The following is a 19,664-nucleotide window of genomic DNA, read 5'->3' as shown; positions in this document are numbered from 1 at the left end:
GTTTTCTGCTTATCTGTGGTGTGTGTGTGCATTCTGTATTTCCCTCTTTATGCTGCCTTTAGGTATCGGATTTGGTTGCCTTGGTGTACTGGCTGCGGTGTTTTCTGTGTATGCTGGTTGCCAGCGGCGACGTCCGGTGTAGCCTTTTAGCTTGCAGTTTTGCCTACGGCCGTGCTTTCCTTTAATCGGCGCAGGTATCTGCTTCTGGTCCTGGCCTCCGGAAGGGGGGTGTCAGCATGTCTGACCAATCAGTTCTTGGCAGACATGCCATTCTCCGGAGGGAGAGTGGAGGGGAAGGTGTTAGCACACTGCAGTTCACCATGACTTTTGTGGCCATGTAGTCTGGCGGCATTCCCCTTGGCATACTGGCTGCGTTTACCGTGTAGGCTGGTTGCTAGGGGCTGCGTCCTGGCTGCGGTCGTCTTATGTGTTCTGCTTGTGTACCTCTGTTCCCCTTTGATTCCGATTTTCTTTGTGTTCCTATTCCTGGTCCCAATCCTCCGGAAGGGGGTGTCTGCATGTCTGGCCTATCAGTTCTTGGCAGACATGTCATTCTCCGCAGGGAGAGTGGAGGGGGAGGTAACTGCATGGTGCGGTTCACTTGACGTGTATGCCGTGTTGGCTGGCTATCTTCCCCTGGCGTACTGGCTGCGGACCCTCCGTGTAGGCTGGTTTTCAGGGGTTGGGCTGGTGGCGGTCGTCGTGTGTGTCCCTGCCCTTGTACCTAGTCACCCCTTTGATTTCTGTCCCCTTGCCTGGTTTTGTTTGGGTTGTTGCCCCACTTCTTCCCCTTTCTGTTTGGGAGGAGAGGGGAAGGGGCTTTGAGGGGTGGGAGTGTCACAGTCGTTACCTCTGACTGTGACCTTCTGTCCTTGCTCGTTCGGCGCTCCTCGCTCAAGTTCCGTTCCTGTGTCATTTGTGGTTCTTTATGGGTTAACTCCCCTGTGTGTCTATTAGGAGTTAATCCTCTCTGTCTGCTTCATGGGTGTGGCCTCTCTGCTGCACCCATGGAATCTGTATATAAGGCTGAGGTTTCCTCAGTTCTGTGTCAACTCTCCTGGTGTGTGTTGTCTTGTCCTGCTCCTGGTTTGTACTGTCTCTCTCTCATGCTGCTGACCCATGGGATCCGTGTCGGTCTGTCTGTGCTCTGTGGGTTTCCCTACTTGTTCATTGACGTCCTCTTTCCTGTCTTTCTGTTATCTGTTCTGCCAGTTATGTTTTACTTACTTTGTGTTTATTCATATGTCTGTGTTCAGCAAGCCCTTGCTGCACCTTTCTTTGCAGCAGAGTGGCATGCGCAGGGCCATGCAGTTTACTACTGGTGGAGCAAGTCCTTCTCTGCTCATTGCCACTCCTGCTCCCTTGCGTGAACTCCTGCTTGTATTATTAGTTGCCCTGTTTTGTATTTGCCTGTCTGTTATGTTTGCCTATGTGCCGTCGGTACCTTCTGGTACCTGTTGTCCATTCGTTCCTGCTGTTACTGTCTAGTTCACGCTCCAGAGTGGACCCTGGAAACTTCCTGCGGCAAAGCCTAACCCTACCTTCTGGGGTCCTAGTGAATACCAGGAGTTGCTTAGTCACGCCCCTCTGGAGTATTACTAGACAGTGGCGCAGTGGGGGTTTTCTCCCACTGTGCTGACGGTACATAGAGCTCTTGCTTTGTCTGTGCTGCCTTCCCTGGTTTTTGTTTGTGCAATAGACTCTTGTGTGTCTGTACCTGATTTCTGTTTGTTTATTGCTTGACGACGCGGTGGTCTCTCCTGGGACCGCCAACTCGTGACATTTGCCCTATCTCTTGTACACCCTGGGGTGTCGGTCATGTGTTATAACGTGGTAGATAGCCATGTGTTATTGCATGATCGACTGAGTCTCCATCCCATTTAGGCTAGTGATTAGGGATGAGCGAACCCGAACTGTATAGTTCGGGTTCGTATCGAATTTTGGGGTGTCCGTGACACGGACCCGAACATTTTCGTAAAAGTCCGGGTTCGGTGTTCGGCGCTTTCTTGGCGCTTTTTGAAAGGCTGCAAAGCAGTCAATCAACAAGCGTCATACTACTTGCCCCAAGAGGCCATCACAGCCTTGCCTACTATTGGCATGGCTGTGATTGGCCAGTGCAGCATGTGACCCAGCCTCTATATAAGCTTGGGTCACGTAGCGCTGCACGTCACTCTGCTGATTCAAGCATAGGGAGAGGTTGCAGCTGCGACGTTAGGGCGAGATTAGGCAGATTAACTCCTCCAAAAGACTTCATTCTGTGATCGATCTGCAGCTGTGGATCATTGAAGTGCTAATATCGACTTGCTCACTTTTTTGAGGCTGCCCAGAGCGTTTTTAGATCACTTTTTTCTGGGGTGATCGGCGGCCATTTTGTGACTTGTGGTGCGCCAGCACAAACTATCACCAAGTGTATTTAACCATCAATAGTGTGGTTATTTTGTGCTATATCCTACATCAGCTGCAGGCTGAGCCTGTGTCACCGAAGTGCATTTAACCATCAACAGTCTGGTTATTTTTTGGCCATATACTACATCAGCTGCAGGCTGAGCCTGTGTCACCGAAGTGCATTTAACCATCAACAGTCTGGTTATTTTTTGGCCATATACTACATCAGCTGCAGGCTGAGCCTGTGTCACCCAAGTGCATTTAACCATCAATAGTGTGGTTATTTTTTGGCCATATACTACATCAGGGGCAAGTTGAGCCTGTCACCCAGCGCCTAAAAAATAGACCTGACATTTCTATTCAACCAAATCTGTACTGTTTTAGCTGGTCAAGTTATTTGTAGTGACCGTAAAAGCACATTTTTTGTTCTGGGTTGAAAAATCATTCCCAAATTTGCCATTCTCAAAATAACTAGTTTCTGCTATATGAGGCCTACTTGAAATCTATCCCAAAAAGGATATCTTACATTGAAGGTGCTGATAGTGTCATTCAGAAAAACCTAAGACACACGCTACCGTGCAGATAGAAGTCTGATTCTGTGATTTTAACCTATATCTGTCACACAGCGCAAATAAAAAAACAGGCCTCACATTTCTATTCAACCCAATCTGTACTGTTTTAGCTGGTCTAGTTATTTGTAGTGACCGTAAAAGCACACTTTTTGTTCTGGGTTGAAAAACTATTCCCAAATTTGCCATTCTCAAAATTGTGGTGAACGGGAACAATGAGGAAAACATCTAATAAGGGACGCGGACATGGTCGTGGTGGTGTTAGTGGACCCTCTGGTGCTGGGAGAGGACGTGGCCGTTCTGCCACAGCCACACGTCCTAGTGAACCAACTACCTCAGGTCCCAGTAGCCAGCAGAATTTACAGAGATATTTGGTGGGGCCCAATGCCGTTCTAAGGATGGTAAGGCCTGAGCAGGTACAGGCATTAGTCAATTGGGTGGCCGACAGTGCATCCAGCACGTTCACATTATCTCCCACCCAGTCTTCTGCAGAAAGCGCACAGATGGCGCATGAAAACCAAGCCCATCGGTCTGTCACATCACCCCCATGCATATCAGGGAAACTGTCTGAGCCTCAAGTTATGCAGCAGTCTCTTATGCTGTTTGAAGACTCTGCTGCCAGGGTTTCCCAAGGGCATCCACCTAGCCCTTCCCCAGGGGTGGAAGAGATAGAATGCACTAACGCACAACCACTTATTTTTCCTGATGATGAGGACATGGGAATACCACCTCAGCACGTCTCTGATGATGACGAAACACAGGTGCCAACTGCTGCGTCTTTCTGCAGTGTGCAGACTGAACAGGAGGTCAGGGATCAAGACTGGGTGGAAGACGATGCAGGGGACGATGAGGTCCTAGACCCCCACATGGAATGAAGGTCGTGCCACTGACTTTCAGAGTTCCGAGGAAGAGGCAGTGGTGAGACCGAGCCAACAGCGTAGCAAAAGAGGGAGCAGTGGGCAAAATCAGAACACCCGCCGCCAAGAGACTCCGCCTGCTACTGACCGCCGCCATCTGGGACCGAGCACCCCAAAGGCAGCTTCAAGGAGTTCCCTGGCATGGCACTTCTTCAAACAATGTGCTGACGACAAGACCCGAGTGGTTTGCACGCTGTGCCATCAGAGCCTGAAGCGAGGCATTAACGTTCTGAACCTTAGCACAACCTGCATGACCAGCCACCTTCATGCAAAGCATGAACTGCAGTGGAGTAAACACCTTAAAAACAAGGAAGTCACTCAGGCTCCCCCTGCTACCTCTTCTGCTGCTGCCGCCTCGGCCTCTTCTGCTGCTGCCGCCGCCTCGGCCTCTTCTGCTGCTGCCGCCGCCTCGGCCTCTTCCTCTGCCTCTGGAGGAACGTTGGCACCTGCCGCCCAGCAAACATGGGATGTACCCAGGGCCGGCCTTAGGTGTCCAGGCGCCCTGTGCGAGCTAACCTTGTGGCGCCCCCCCCCCCAAAAAAAAAAAAAACACTGCTTGTTGCTGGCATCATGGCATAGGCTGGCTGACTATCCAACCAAGTAGTTACCAGCCCACACACCCCAAAGGCCGGTGTAATGTCATACTTCCCTACTTCGTGAGATTTCCCTACCCTCGTCACTTCCGGTCGCACCGGACATGACGTGAGGAGGTGTGCAGCGCCGCGCAGGCGCACAACGTCAGGTTAGGGAAGTTTCACAGCAGAGTGCGCATGTGCCAGGAGTCTCGCCGGCGGTTAGGGAAGGGAAAAATTACGTACGGGCCAGTGCTTTTTCCCTACCCTAACCGCCGGCGAGGCTCCCAGCGCATGCGCACTCTGCTGTGAAATTTCCCTAACCCATCGTTGTGCGCAGTGCGCCCCCCCAGTATAATAAACATTGGTGGCGCAGTGCGCCCCCCCAACACCCCAGTATAATAAACATTGGTGGCGCAGTGCGCCCCCCCAACACCCCAGTATAATAAACATTGGCGCAGTGCGCCCCCCCAACACCCCAGTATAATAAACATTGGCGCAGTGCGCCCCCCAACACCCCAGTATAATAAACATTGGCGCAGTGCGCCCCCCCAACACCCCAGTATAATAAACATTGGCGCAGTGCGCCCCCCCAACACCCCAGTATAATAAACATTGGCGCAGTGCGCCCCCCCAACACCCCAGTATAACATTGGCGCAGTGCGCCCCCCCAACACCCCAGTATAATAAACATTGGCGCAGTGCGCCCCCCAACACCCCAGTATAATAAACATTGGCGCAGTGCGCCCCCCAACACCCCAGTATAATAAACATTGGTGGCGCAGTGCGCCCCCCCAACACCCCAGTATAATAAACATTGGCGCAGTGCGCCCCCCCTCAATATAATAAACATTGGTGGCGCAGTGCGCCCCCCTCAATATAATAAACATTGGTGGCGCAGTGCGCCCCCCCTCAATATAATAAACATTGGTGGCGCAGTGGGCAGTGCCAATGAGGGTTAAAAAATAAAAAAATAATTAACTCACCTCCTCCAATTGATCGTCTTCTGTTCTTTCTTCATGACCTGTCAAAGGACCTGTGGTGACATCACTGTGCTCATCACATGATACATCACATGATCCATAACCATGGTAATGGGTCATGTGATGAGCTCAGTGACGTCACCACAGGTCCTGAAGAAAGACCGGCAGCTACACGATCAACTGGAGGAGGTGAGTTAATTTTTTAAAATTATTTTTTAACCCTCATTGGCACTTCCCACTGAGCCACCAATGTTTCTTATACTGGGGGGGCGCACTGAGCCACCAATTATGTTTGTTTCTTATACTGGGGTGTTTGGGGGGGGGGGGCGCACTGTGCCACCAACGTTTCTTATACTAGGGGGGGCGCACTGAGCCACCAATTATGTTTCTTATACTGGGGTGTTGGGGGGAGGGGGGGCACTGTGCCACCAACGTTTCTTATACAAATACAGGAGGCGGGTGCCGGAATCAAATAGCCGACACCTGACCTCTGTGACAGGGAGCTGCGATCAGCGGCAGTTAACCCCTCAGGTACCGCACCTGAAGGGTTAACTCAACTGCAGATGATCGCAGCTCCCTGTCACAGAGGTCGGGTGCCGGCTATTTGATTCCGGCACCCGCCTCCTGTATTTGTATTCAGGTCAGTTTTCTTCATTGGTGGCGCAGTGGCCACAGCCCCTCCCCTCCTCCTCCTCCTGTCTCTCTTCTTATTGGCAGCGGCGGGGGCAGCAGGCAGGTCAGACAGGGGAGGGGGAGATGGAGGGGGCCCCCCGAGGGAGAACACAAGTACAGCCTCGCCTGCCGCAGATTACATTGCGAGCTGTCGGCCGCCCAGCGCCCCTGTTACTATGGCGCCCTGTGCGGCCGCACAGCCCGCACACCCCAAAGGCCGGCCCTGGATGTACCACCAACTTGTACCACCAACACCACCACCTGCGTCACTAAGCATCTCAACCATGTCACACGGCAGCGTTCAGCTCTCCATCTCACAAACATTTGAGAGAAAGCGTAAATTCCCACCTAGCCACCCTCGATCCCTGGCCCTGAATGCCAGCATTTCTAAACTACTGGCCTATGGAATGCTGTCATTTAGGCTAGTGGACACACACAGCTTCAAACAGCTCATGTCACTTGCTGTCCCACAGTATGTTGTTCCCAGCCGCCACTACTTCTCCAAGAGAGCCGTGCCTTCCCTGCACAAACAAGTGTCCGATAAAATCAAGTGTGCACTGAGCAACGCCATCTGTGGCAAGGTCCACCTAACCACAGATACGTGGACCAGTAAGCACGGCCAGGGACGCTATATCTCCCTAACTGCACACTGGGTAAATGTAGTGGCGGCTGGGCCCCAGGCGGAGAGCTGTTTGGCGCACGTCCTTCCGCCGCCAAGGATCGCAGGGCAACATTCTTTGCCTCCTGTCTCCTCCTCCTCCTACTCAGCTTCCTCCTCCTCTTCTTCCACCTGCTCATCCAGTCAGCCACACACCTTCACCACCAACTTCAGCACAGCCCGGGGTAAACGTCAGCAGGCCATTCTGAAACTCATATGTTTGGGGGACAGGCCCCACACCGCACAGGAGTTGTGGCGGGGTATAGAACAACAGACCGACGAGTGGTTGCTGCCGGTGAGCCTCAAGCCCGGCCTGGTGGTGTGCGATAATGGGCGAAATCTCGTTGCAGCTCTGGGACTAGCCGGTTTAACGCACATCCCTTGCCTGGCGCATGTGCTGAATTTGGTGGTGCAGAAGCTCATTCGCAACTACCCCGACATGTCAGAGCTGCTGCATAAAGTGCGGGCCGTCTGTTCGCGCTTCCGGCGTTCACACCCTGCCGCTGCTCGCCTGTCTGCGCTACAGCGTAACTTCGGCCTTCCCGCTCACCGCCTCATATGTGACGTACCCACCAGGTGGAACTCCACCTTGCATATGCTGGACAGACTGTGCGAGCAGCAGCAGGCCATAGTGGAGTTTCAGCTGCAGCACGCACGGGTCAGTCGCACTGCGGATCAGACACACTTCACCACCAATGACTGGGCCTCCATGCGAGACCTGTGTGCCCTGTTGCGTTGTTTCGAGTACTCCACCAACATGGCCAGTGGCGATTAAGCCGTTATCAGCGTTACAATACCACTTCTATGTCTCCTTGAGAAAACACTTAGGGCGATGATGGAAGAGGAGGTGGCCCAGGAGGAAGAGGAGGAAGAGGGGTCATTTTGAGCACTTTCAGGCCAGTCTCTTCGAAGTGACTCAGAGGGAGTTTTTTTGCAACACCAGAGGCCAGGTACAAATGTGGCTAGACAGGGCCCACTACTGGAGGACGAGGATGAGGAGGAGGTGGAGGAGGATGAGGATGAAGCATGTTCACAGCGGGGTGGCACCCAAAGCAGCTCGGGCCCATCACTGGTGCGTGGCTGGGGGGAAACACAGGACGATGACGATACGCCTCCCACAGAGGACAGCTTGTCCTTACCTCTGGGCAGCCTGGCACACATGAGCGACTACATGCTGCAGGGCCTGCGCAACGACAGCAGAGTTGCCCACATTTTAACGTGTGCGGACTACTGGGTTGCCACCCTGCTGGATCCCCGGTACAAAGACAATGTGCCCACCTTACTTCCTACACTGGAGCGTGATAGGAAGATGCGCGAGTACAAGCGCACGTTGGTAGACGCGCTACTGAGAGCATTCCCAAATGTCACAGGGGAACCAGTGGAAGCCCAAGGCGAAGGCAGAGGAGGAGCAAGAGGTCGCCAACGCAGCTGTGTCACGGCCAGCTCCTCTGAGGGCAGGGTTAGCATGGCAGAGATGTGGAAAAGTTTTGTCAACACGCCACAGCTAACTGCACCACCACCTGATACGGAACGTGTTAGCAGGAGGCAACATTTCACTAACATGGTGGAACAGTACCTGTGCACACCCCTCCACATACTGACTGATGGTTCGGCCCCATTCAACTTCTGGGTCTCCAAATTGTCCACGTGGCCAGAGCTAGCCTTTTATGCCTTGGAGGTGCTGGCCTGCCCGGCGGCCAGCGTTTTGTCTGAATGTGTATTCAGCACGGCAGGGGGCGTCATTACAGACAAACGCAGCCGCCTGTCTACAGCCAATGTGGACAAGCTGACGTTCATAAAAATTAACCAGGCATGGATCCCACAGGACCTGTCCATCCCTTGTGCAGATTAGATATTAACTACCTCCCCTTAACAATATATTATTCTACTCCAGGGCACTTCCTCATTCAATACTATTTTTAATTTCATTTTACCATTATATTGCGGGGCAACCCAAAGTTGAATGAACCTCTCCTCTGTCTGGGTGCCGGGGCCTAAATGTGTGACAGTGGCCTGTTCCAGTGGTGGGTGACGTGAAGCCTGATTCTCTGCTATGACATGAAGACTTATTCTGTGCTGACATGAAGCCAGATTCTCTGTTACGCGACCTCTCTCCTCTGCCTGGGCCTAAATATGTGACAGTGGCCTGTTCCAGTGGTGGGTGACGTGAAGCCTGATTCTCTGCTATGATGTGAAGACAGATTCTGTGCTGACATAAGGCCAGATTCTCTGTTACGGGACCTCTCTCCTCTGCCTGGGTGCCTGGGCCTAAATGTGTGACAGTGGCCTGTTCCAGTGGTGGGTGATGTGAAGCCTGATTCTCTGCTATGACATGAAGACTGATTCTGCGCTGACATAAGGCCAGATTCTCTGTTACGGGACCTCTCTCCTCTGCCTGGGTGCCTGGGCCTAAATGTGTGACAGTGGCCTGTTCCAGTGGTGGGTGAAGTGAAGCCTGATTCTCTGCTATGACATGAAGACAGATTCTGTGCTGACATAAGGCCAGATTCTCTGTTACGGGACCTCTCTCCTCTGCCTGGGCCTAAATGTGTGACAGTGGCCTGTTCCAGTGGTGGGTGACGTGAAGCCTGATTCTCTGCTATGACATGAAGACTGATTCTGCGCTGACATAAGGCCAGATTCTCTGTTACGGGACCTCTCTCCTCTGTCTGGGTGCCGGGGCCTAAATATGTGACAGTGGCCTGTTCCAGTGGTGGGTGACATGAAGCCAGATTCTCTGCTATGGCATGAAGAGACTGATTCTCTGCTGACGTGAAGCCAGATTCTCTGCTATGGGACCTCTGTCCAATTGATATTGGGTCATTTTTATTTTTTTAATTTTTATTTTAATTAATTTCCCTATCCACATTTGTTTGCAGGGGATTTACCTACATGTTGCTGCCTTTTGCAGCCCTCTAGCTCTTTCCTGGGCTGTTTTACAGCCTTTTTAGTGCCCAAAAGTTCGGGTCCCCATTGACTTCAATGGGGTTCGGGTTCGGGACGAAGTTCGGTTCGGGTTCGGATCCCGAACCCGAACATTTCCGGGAAGTTCGGTCGAACTTCTCGAACCCGAACATCCAGGTGTTCGCTCAACTCTACTAGTGATGTATTTACTTTTTATTATTTAGCATGTGATTTCTTTGTGTTATCGTATATTTAATCCCAGTTAGCAAACATATTTATTCACTTAGCTTGTGAAAGCTTATTCATTCTCAAATGTTTTGAATTCACGTTACATTACACAAGACCTGCACCTGTGTATGACATGACAGAGTTCAGCCTTTGGAAGTAAACAAGAATGCTCCCATTCAATTCAATGACTATGAGTCACTGATGCACAAAGTAAATTACAAGCTGTGTAAATGTTCTTTACGTACTACTGAAAATAATCATCAAAATGATAAATTACTAGCTATGCTCAGGTAATAAACTCACAGTACCTGACTAGGCTACCTGTAGGCTATGATTCACCAAGGGAACATAATAAAGATTATTTTTTTTTTAAATGGGGACATTCGCTCCTCACTGGATGCAGAAAGAATGGGTCTGCGCTTCCAGCGTGATGACGTAGAGGTTTTAAACGGCTGTTAGATGGGTGCACTCCAGTCTATATGGCCTTTAAAAACTGTCCCATAGATTTCAATGGGGTATGCCTGGCCACAAAAAAAAAAGAAGTGAATAGTCCCATTGATTTCAATTGATTCTAAAAATGTCTGTTACTTAAACGCCCATCACACAGCCGTTGTTCCCGTTCGTGTAAATTTAGCCTAAGCCTTTATTCTTGTTTAGTAATAAAGGATAAGTTTTAGAGAAATTTATGATCAGGTAATAAGAGAAAAATCCTTAGAGAAAGGAAAAATCCTGTTTGTCAGAATTTCAAAACCAGGTACAGTATCAATGATTTTTTATTTTATTTTTAAGATTCACTTTTACCACAAGCTATAAATGGTGGGCATCATGCCTCTAGTAATCTCAGCTATTGCAATAGACATCAGAAAACTGAATTTTCTTTTTATACACAGTATTTTTGGCATGCAAATTAGCCTGATTTCCAAAAGGAAAAGAAAGCGGATCCTCTAATGCTACCAGGGGTAAGCTAGCTGTCCTGTAAGTCAATGTTTGACCTTTTAGACCTTATAGGATAGTTAACTTATATCAAGTTGCATCAGGGGCTCAGTTTCTTATCTTTTTTGAAAGAGTTGATTGAATAGCTTTTTCCCAGAAGAACATTGCCTGACTTATAGGAATACTTAGAACCAATGAGGATAAATAGTAACCCCATGACAATATTTTTGGGTTTTCTAGATAAAAGGTTTAATTTTCTTTTTTCAATGAACGCAATAATATAAACATACACCATAAATAATTTCCTTTTTGTCTGGAAATGCATTGTTCTAGCCATGTAATTATTATTATTGTGCTTACTAGCATCTTGAAAACTTACCACATACAGAAGGTTAAGGTTATCAACTTTCCCATAACATAGATCCAGAAGAGTCACTGGATTTTTAGTTGCTTGTCTTCCAGACATTAGCCATGGTACAGAAAGATTTTCTACACTTGATGTCTATGAGGAAGTAACAGAGAATATACAATATATTAATTTTCTGGGGTTTGGAAAGAATACATAATCATGATGCTACAGAGATTATTGTACATGATGTATCCTGCAGTCATTTTCCATTCTGTCTGTCTCCTACATCTTGCTAACCTGCTGAATAGATATTAGGAAGAAGTAGGAGACAGATGGAAGGGAATGTGATTATAGCACCAGACTACATAAAATTTGACTATGAATATGATGACACATAGATCTGCATGGGAGCTGTAGACACAGAACGGTAGAACATTTTTAAATAAAGTTTAGAAGTAAAGTTGCTTAAATCCTCTTAAAGAGGTAGTACAGGTAGCATATATTGATGACCTATCCTGAGGATAGGTAATCAATATCAGATTGGTGGGGGTCCGACACCCAGCACCCCCACCGATCACCTGTTTGAAGAGTTGGCGGTTTTTCTGAAAATCTCTAAAACCCACTTTTTCAGGACTAGTTCAGGTCTGAAGTCACTTTGTGATGCTTACATAATAGAAACCACCCAAAAATGACCCCATTTTAGAAACTACACCCTCAAGGTATACAAAACTGATTTTACAAACTTTGTTAACCCTTTAGGTGTTCCACAAGAATTAATGGAAAATAGAGATGACATTACAGAATTTCACTTTTTGGGCAGATATTCCATTTGAATCATTTTGTTCAGCTAACAAAGGAAGGGTTAACAGCCAAACAAAGCTCAATATTTATTGCCGATTCTGTAGTTTACAAAAACACCACATATGTGGTCGTACGGGCACATGACATTGCGCAGAAGGAAAGGAACGCCATACGGTATTTGGAAGGCAGATTTTGCTGGACTGGTTTTTTGACACCATGTCCCATTTGAACCCGCCCTGATGCACCCCTAGAGTAGAAACTCCAAAAAAGTGACCCCATTTTGGAAACTACAGGATAAGGTGTCAGTTTTGTTGGTACTATTTGAGGGTACATATGATTTTTGGTTGCTCTATATTACACTTTTTGTGAGGCAAGGTAACAAGAAATAGCTGTTTTTCTGACAGGTTAGATCCATAGCAACCCTCGGTTCCCAGTCACCACAGCACGGGGACCCGATGGGGATGTACAACCTGCCGCAAACCCCCTATATGCTGCAGTCAGTGTGACCGCGGAATACAGTGGGTTAATCCGCCGGCATCAATGTTTTCACCGATGCTGGCAGATACAGCCGGGCCCCTGCTGCTGATCGTGGCAGCAGTTGTGGGGCAGCGCGTTAACCCTAGGACGAGAATGCTCGTCCTAGTGCGTTAGGTACCTGCAAGTTAGGGCGAGCATTCTCGTCCAAGGTCCTGAACGCGTTAAAGGGTTTATTCCACGATTAATGTAGAAAAATAGAAATCATATATTATGACAGTCTCCTTCTAACAAAGCTAGAAACAGCCCTGTACCTCACATGTATCCAGAGATTTCCTGATTCATTGCTCTGTTAAATTTATATCAAGCTGGCAGCAAACCAGGTGTATCCTTTCTGCTGCAGTTCTCTCCCTATCACAGCTCAGTAGGTAGTTGAAGGATGAAACTGAGCATGTGCGTCCACCTCAGCAAGGTGGACAGAGAAATAAGAAAGAATAAACAGCAGGTGGCACTATAAAGATACATTTTATTGAATACTTCAGTGGCTACTAAATGTTTTACATGCAATTACAAAAGTATTAGATCTAGATGCGAGTTAGAAAACTGCAGAATATTTTACACAAGAAAGTGGCATAAATTATTGCTCAAACCTTTACCAGCTCATAGCTGGTGTAGATTTGACTTTCTGGTGCAAGGAGAGCTAAAAGGACCAGGTACATCTCACTCCAGCACAAAGGATATTAAGACTGGATTGAGAAACACTAGTCTTAATAAATCACCCCCAGTGTACTGAAAATTTGAAAGATATTTCCAAATTCATTTCTTGGCTTTTTTAATGATTTGTGCTATCAGTGTCAAAAGCAATATTTTCACATATATGCACTCAGTCCTTGTCAGGATCTACAAATATATCTAGATTTATTAAACTGTATGTCTATCTAGGTTAAGACGCTGAGTCAACAGTGAAATCTAAGAAAAACAATAACGTAAGAACAAAGCAAGTGTAATACATAGATACACACAGGAATCTGCAGCAGACATTACAACAATCTAAAAAATATTTGCACAAAACTGAGATCTTAAGGAGAAATTTATCACTTTCTGTGCCAGAGAAGTGTCAGAAAAAAATTGCTACCGGCGTTTTTGTGACTTTTTGAACGGCACGTGTGACAAATTTTGTGGCTTTTCTGCGATACCCTCATAATTAGTGTTGAGCGAAGCGAGCTTCGGATGCTTCATCTAAAGTCGCTTTGTTCAAAACTTCGGAATACTGTGCGGAGATTCGTCTCCATACAGTATTAGAACGTATGGGCACCGATAAGCCGAAGTTAGTTATTCACGAAGTCGTGCGTGACTTCGTTGAATAACTTCGTAATTGATTTTTAAAGTGGAAAACCACTTTAAAACTTGAAACCGAAATCAGCTTTGGTTCCAAGGTACTAGTCGGAACCGAAGCAGAGTTTGGTTTCAAGTTTTTAAGTGGTTTTGCACTCTAAAAATCTATTACCGAAGTTATTCAACGAAGTCACGCGCGACTTCGTGAATAACCAACTTCAGCTTATCAGAGCCCATACATTCTAATACTGTACATAGACGAATCTCTGTACAGTATTATACCGAAGTTTTGAACGCAGTGACTTCGGATGAAGCATCCGAAGCTCGCTTCACTCAACACTACTCATACAGTAACTTTCTGAAAAGGTGGTTTCAAAGATTCTCCCCCATAGTGCCTTAAAAAAGATTTTTGCAATATAGTCCTATTACACACATTACAGAGAAGGACTGAATCCATTTTCTCGCTTGGCTTTGGCTAATAGCTTCCTAAATTGGTCAATTACACAATTATTATTTACATAATGAATAGTTTTAGTAATTGTGATACTCCTCCAGTATTTGCCAATTAGGGACAGTCATGTGGGTATGAAATATAATGGATCAGGATGGGAGAAAAATGAGGAATCCGTACTAAAATTTTTATTCAAAACACCATAAATTATTTGAAATATTTGCTTGTTTTGGACATTATTGCCCTAAGGAAAAATGAAACCCTCAATACATTTCAGAATTTGATTTGAAGTGTAAAATTCTGTTTGCTTTAATCTATAGATGAAAAGAATCTACACAGAATGCTGTAACATATCAAAAAGAGCTGAATTCTTCGCATCATCTTCCCTGGCGGTCAGAAGTCCAGCGTCTGAATTAAAATGAATTCACTGTAAGGTTCTGTGACCTGGCCTTTATAAACTTATTAATTGCCTTGACTTTCCTGAGGGCTCATCCATACCATCTGTACATTGATGTCTTTAGGTCTTATTTGTCTGTGTTTAGGGTTACAGGAGAATATGAAAGGTTAATCTATTTAAGAAAAACCTCTATCAGGAATGAAATGTCTCTCCTGATGGACCATAACTCTACCAAATCAAGTATTGGTGGTACATATTAATATTTGTTATATGCCCTTCTGCGCATTGCATGAGCCAGTTTAGACCTGGCAATATAACCCGCTAGAAAACGTAAAGGATTACTCCCATCTTATAACATGATGGTAATATAGTAACATAGTTTATAAGGTTGAAAAAAAAGACGTTAAAGAGGTTGTCTCATCACAGAAAATGGGGGCATATGGCTAGGATATGCCCACATTGTACCTATATTGGGAATGCCCCACAAAGTGGTGGCTGGAGGACTCTGGTCCGGCCACCACCAAGCGCACTCCCCATAGAAGTGAATGGGAGCGGACTGTGCATGACCGGCCACTCCTCCAATTTATTGCAATGGGCTTGAAGGCGGCCACATAGAAAATGAATGGAGGGCGGCTGCACATGCACATGCGCAGTGCGCCCTCCACCACTTCCGGGGCTCCGTACTCTATATAGGTTTGGGTCACAGCGGTGGGACCCACACCTATAAGACAATGGGGGCATATCCCCATTGTTTGTAATGAAAATAACCCTTTAAAAGGTAAAAGCCAATTTTCCTTATTTAAGGGGAAATAAATTCCTTCCCGACTCCAATCAGGCAATCAGAATAACTCCCTGGATCAACGACCCCTCTCTAGTAGCTATAGCCTGTAATATTATTACACTCCAGAAATACATCCAGGCCCCTCTTGAACTCTTTTAGTGACCTCACCATCACTACCTCCTCAGGCAGAGAGCTCCATAGTCTCACTGCTCTTACCATAAAGAATCCTCTTCTATGTTTGTGTACAAACCTTCTTTCCTCCAGACCCGGAGGATGTCCCCTCGTCACAGTCACAGTCCTGGGGATAAATAGATGATGGGAGAGATCTCTGTACTGACCCCTGATATATTTATACATAGTTATTAGATCTCCCCTCAGTTTTTTTTCTGAAGTTAATAATTAATAGATAATGGCTCCTACAGAGCCATTTTCAGTGATATCATATAAAGGTGCCAGAGCTGCAAAAACAATTCACAAGCACTGTTTACAGCAGCAGCCAGGTCAAAAACCAGCGGAAGAAAAAGAATATGGATGAAAGTTAACAAAGGTAACAGGAGCAGGGAGAGAATTACAATGAGAAAATTAAAAATATTGCAAAGCGGACTCTAATGTACTAACATACTTTCATTATCAGCGCGAAAGTGTAATGTACTAAGACAGGTTCACCAGAGGTCAACCTTAGTTGCAGATTATTACTGTAAATTTTACTTGTAAAACAAAGTACTGTCCAAATGAGTTAAACTGACACACCACATGGATACTCAGAACGGTATTTGCAGATGAAATCATGTTTCAATAATTGCTTCAATAACTGCTAGTCCAGTTTGGGAATGGCGGGTTTAGGAAAAGAACAGCCCAGAGTTTATTTACTAAATTTCCTGGATGGATAATAAAGAAGTACAATATATCTATCTACACGAGTGCCGCAGTTATATATATATATTATAGGAAAAGAACAGCAACCTGGGTTTGTGCTTTCAAGATGTTCTGCCAGCCATAGACGAAGCGTAAATTGTGCTAGATGCCAACTTCACAGTAAAGAAATTATGAAAATACTTCTTTACAGTTAAGTAAAACATATTTGCTGCTTACTTTAGTGTAAGCTCTTTATATTACAGTTCAAAACACATAGATTCGAGTGCTTGCAATGCTGGCTCTTCTCCAGTGTTTCCCTGTAACAGTAAAGTTCCCCATATTTCCAATGGGCCAACATAACTCTGTCCAGGAAAGTTACAGCTCGATCCAAATTTTCACCTATTCAGCTACATTTGTTTGAAAGGTTAAAGCTTGTTCCAACCTCCATTTCTTAAGCTTAGAACCTGGCAGGTTGTATTTTATTCTATTTGCCTTGTAAAAAATGTACAAAACTAAAAGTTAAAAGGGTTGTCCCATGAAAAATATTCTACACAGTTTTCAAACCAGCACCTGGATTTGAATACTTTTGTAATTGCATGTAATTAAAAATTTTGTATAGACACTGAGTTATTCAATAAAATGTATCTGTATAGCGCCACCTGCTGTTTGTTTTTTCTCATTTCTTTGTCCGGCTGACTGAGAAGGCCGCACATGCTCAGTTTCATACTTCAACTGCCTCCTGAGCTGTGATAGGTAGAGCTGAGACACGCCCCCTTTAGCTGCAGCAGAAAAGACACTCCCCTGTGAACTGCCAACTTGATATACATCCAGAAGAGCAATGAATGGGGAGATCTCAGGATCCATGTGATGTACAGGGCTGGTTATAGTTTTGTTACAGATAGTCACTCATGTCCTATATGATGGCTGATATTTATTTATTTTCATGTGAAAATCTCTTTAAGACAACACAAAACCTAAAAAAAAAGAAACTATGTAATAAGAGCTTATACTTACTGCATAGAGCCACCTTTGGTGAAGCTAAGCTTACTGTAATATAATACAGTAGCAAGCTGTACATCCAAAAATTAACATACGTTAATTGTCTGCTTTATGAGCAGCAGGATAGCTTGTCATTGCACCAGGCAGCAGATAAAACATGACAATAGCCTCGGTCTGCAGAAAACCCTTGCTGCATTTACACTGCTTGATGGAGAAGGCAATTATCAGGAAGGGACAGTTTCTTCCCGTTGACTGCCTGCTCGTCCACTGTATGGGGACAAGCAATGGCTACTACCATCTCTGCCCACACAGCCATTCTGCTGCCCAAAAACAATTATTTAACGTACTGCATCAACTATTAATTCACCCGATGGACAAGCGGTTGGCTTGTTCACCGGAGGATTGGCAACACATTTACGCGCGTTCGCAGTAGTGTCTGTTCTCGTTAATTGGGCCGCATAAACCTGCCTTTAGCAAAGCTGTGAGAAACTAAGATTTATTAATGAATTTACTATACTAGAAATCAATGAATTCCTAAAATTCTACTCCAAGAAAAAGTGGGTGAACCCTTTGGAGTTGACCTGGATTTCTGCACTAATTACTAATAAAAAATGATCTGATGTTATCTAGGTCACAATTATAGACAAACACCATCTAACTAATAAAACACAACCACTTATAACATTCATGTCTTTTATTGAGAACATAGAGGGAAAATCCACAGTGTAGGGAGAAAAAGTGAATGAACCTTTGTTATAAAGGGTCTTTCCCATCTGGGCATTTATGCTATATCCCCCCTCCCATCTCATGGCGTCTGTGAACCGAGACGTGTCCACGCATGAAAAGTTCTTTCCATTCACTTCTACAGGAGTTCCGAATAAGCCTGCTCAGCTATTTTTGGAACTCCCACAAAAGTGAATGGAGAGAGCCACACGTAGATATGCTATAAAAACGTCCAGACAGGAATACCCCTTTAATAGTCTTCCCAAAAGCTAACTGGCAAAAGGTGTCAAATAAATAGATGAAATTAAGTGTGGGTTTTAAAGGTACTTTGCCCATTAAATAAAGGCAAACAAAGCTTGGTTTCTGACTAATTTGTTCTGCTCAAGAAAGATTGACTATTGTGAACTATGCATCAATGCAAACAAGTTTCAGAAGATATGTTAAAGAGAGACACATGAAGCTAGAAAATGCTACAAAAGCATTGCCTAAGACCTGCATGTGGATCAATACAGGATTAGACAAATTATCTATGGACAAAAGGAAAACATGCAAAACTATTACTACTCTCCCAAATAGTGGGTGCCCTGTTAAGAGACTCCTCTTAAAACACACAGAAGGATATGCAACAATTGTAATGTGATGTATAATGTATGTAATATTACATCAATATCGTAAAATATCAAGATATACAACAACTGCAATGTGAAGGTTGTACAATATATGTAATACTGCATCAATGTCGCTGTAACCATCTATATTGAAATGAATCAATTGGATATGATTTATCTATTTTAATAAAAATGCTATTTAAAAAAAAAACACACAGAAGGTAAATGATGCTGCATTGACTCAGAGGATAGCTACCTTGCACCTGATAGCATTAAAGGCTCAACTTTCTTTTCTAATCTGCATACCTTTTCCCAGATAAGGATTTCTTGGCCTATAACATCCATCCTGCCTACTTGGCACCGTCCATAAGTTGAAACAGTACTTCAAATCCCAACAAAGGGCTCTCAGTCAGTTAACCCAGTTCTCTATGTTATGCACTGATGAGCATCAATCACCCCAAAACAGCAGATGAGGTACTGGCTTAGCTATCATCCTAAAATGTGTAGTTTATCCTATTAGTCAACGCTCTGCCTTTTAAACAAGCCTTTAGCCATTAGACATAATTTAGGATTATAGCTAAGGGTACTTTCACACTAGCGGCAAGGAACTCCGGCAGGCTGTTCCGGCGGGTGAACAGCCAGTCGGATCCGTGCTGCCACTAGTGCACACGTGCCCCCGGACTATCAGTCCGGCCCCATTGACTATAATGCGGGCAGGCCAGAGTTCCGGCGGCAGCATGGCAAACATGCAGAGAGGTGGCCGGAATAAAACTACGACATGTAGTTTTATTCCAGCACGCGTGCACTAGCAGCAGCAGCACGGATCTGACAGGCTGTTCACCCGTCCGAGGGCATGCGTGCACAGCCTGCCGGAGTTCCTTGACCCTAGTGTGAAACTAGCCTAAGCCAGTACCTCATCTACAAATTAGTCCTCATTTGTGCAGAGCAGAGAGAACTGGCTTAACTGGGTGAGAGGCCTTTATCAGGATTTGAGGGTACTATTTCTCCTTATAGAGAGCACCTTTAAGGCATAAGAAGTCTTAGGCCAAGCAATGCTCTTCTTGGAAAAA

The 19,664-nt window shown here is 45.8% G+C and overlaps 1 protein-coding gene across 2 annotated transcripts in view; it reads right to left on the bottom strand.

The window, feature by feature from the left end:
- LOC120991376 overlaps positions 1 to 19,664 on the bottom strand; it is a 167,530-nt gene that overhangs the window by 62,269 nt on the left and 85,597 nt on the right. For both annotated transcript variants that reach the window (XM_040420200.1, XM_040420199.1), the window contains exon 8: positions 11,201 to 11,323. In XM_040420200.1, the coding sequence (XP_040276134.1) occupies positions 11,201 to 11,323 (123 nt within the window). The remainder of the gene's footprint in view (positions 1 to 11,200; positions 11,324 to 19,664) is intronic.

The sequence above is a fragment of the Bufo bufo genome, chromosome 2 (genome assembly GCF_905171765.1).
Source record: "Bufo bufo chromosome 2, aBufBuf1.1, whole genome shotgun sequence".
In the NCBI taxonomy this organism is placed as follows: domain Eukaryota; kingdom Metazoa; phylum Chordata; class Amphibia; order Anura; family Bufonidae; genus Bufo; species Bufo bufo.
The sequence above is the reverse complement of the archived record's forward strand: the minus strand, read 5'-3'. Positions and strand labels throughout refer to the sequence as shown.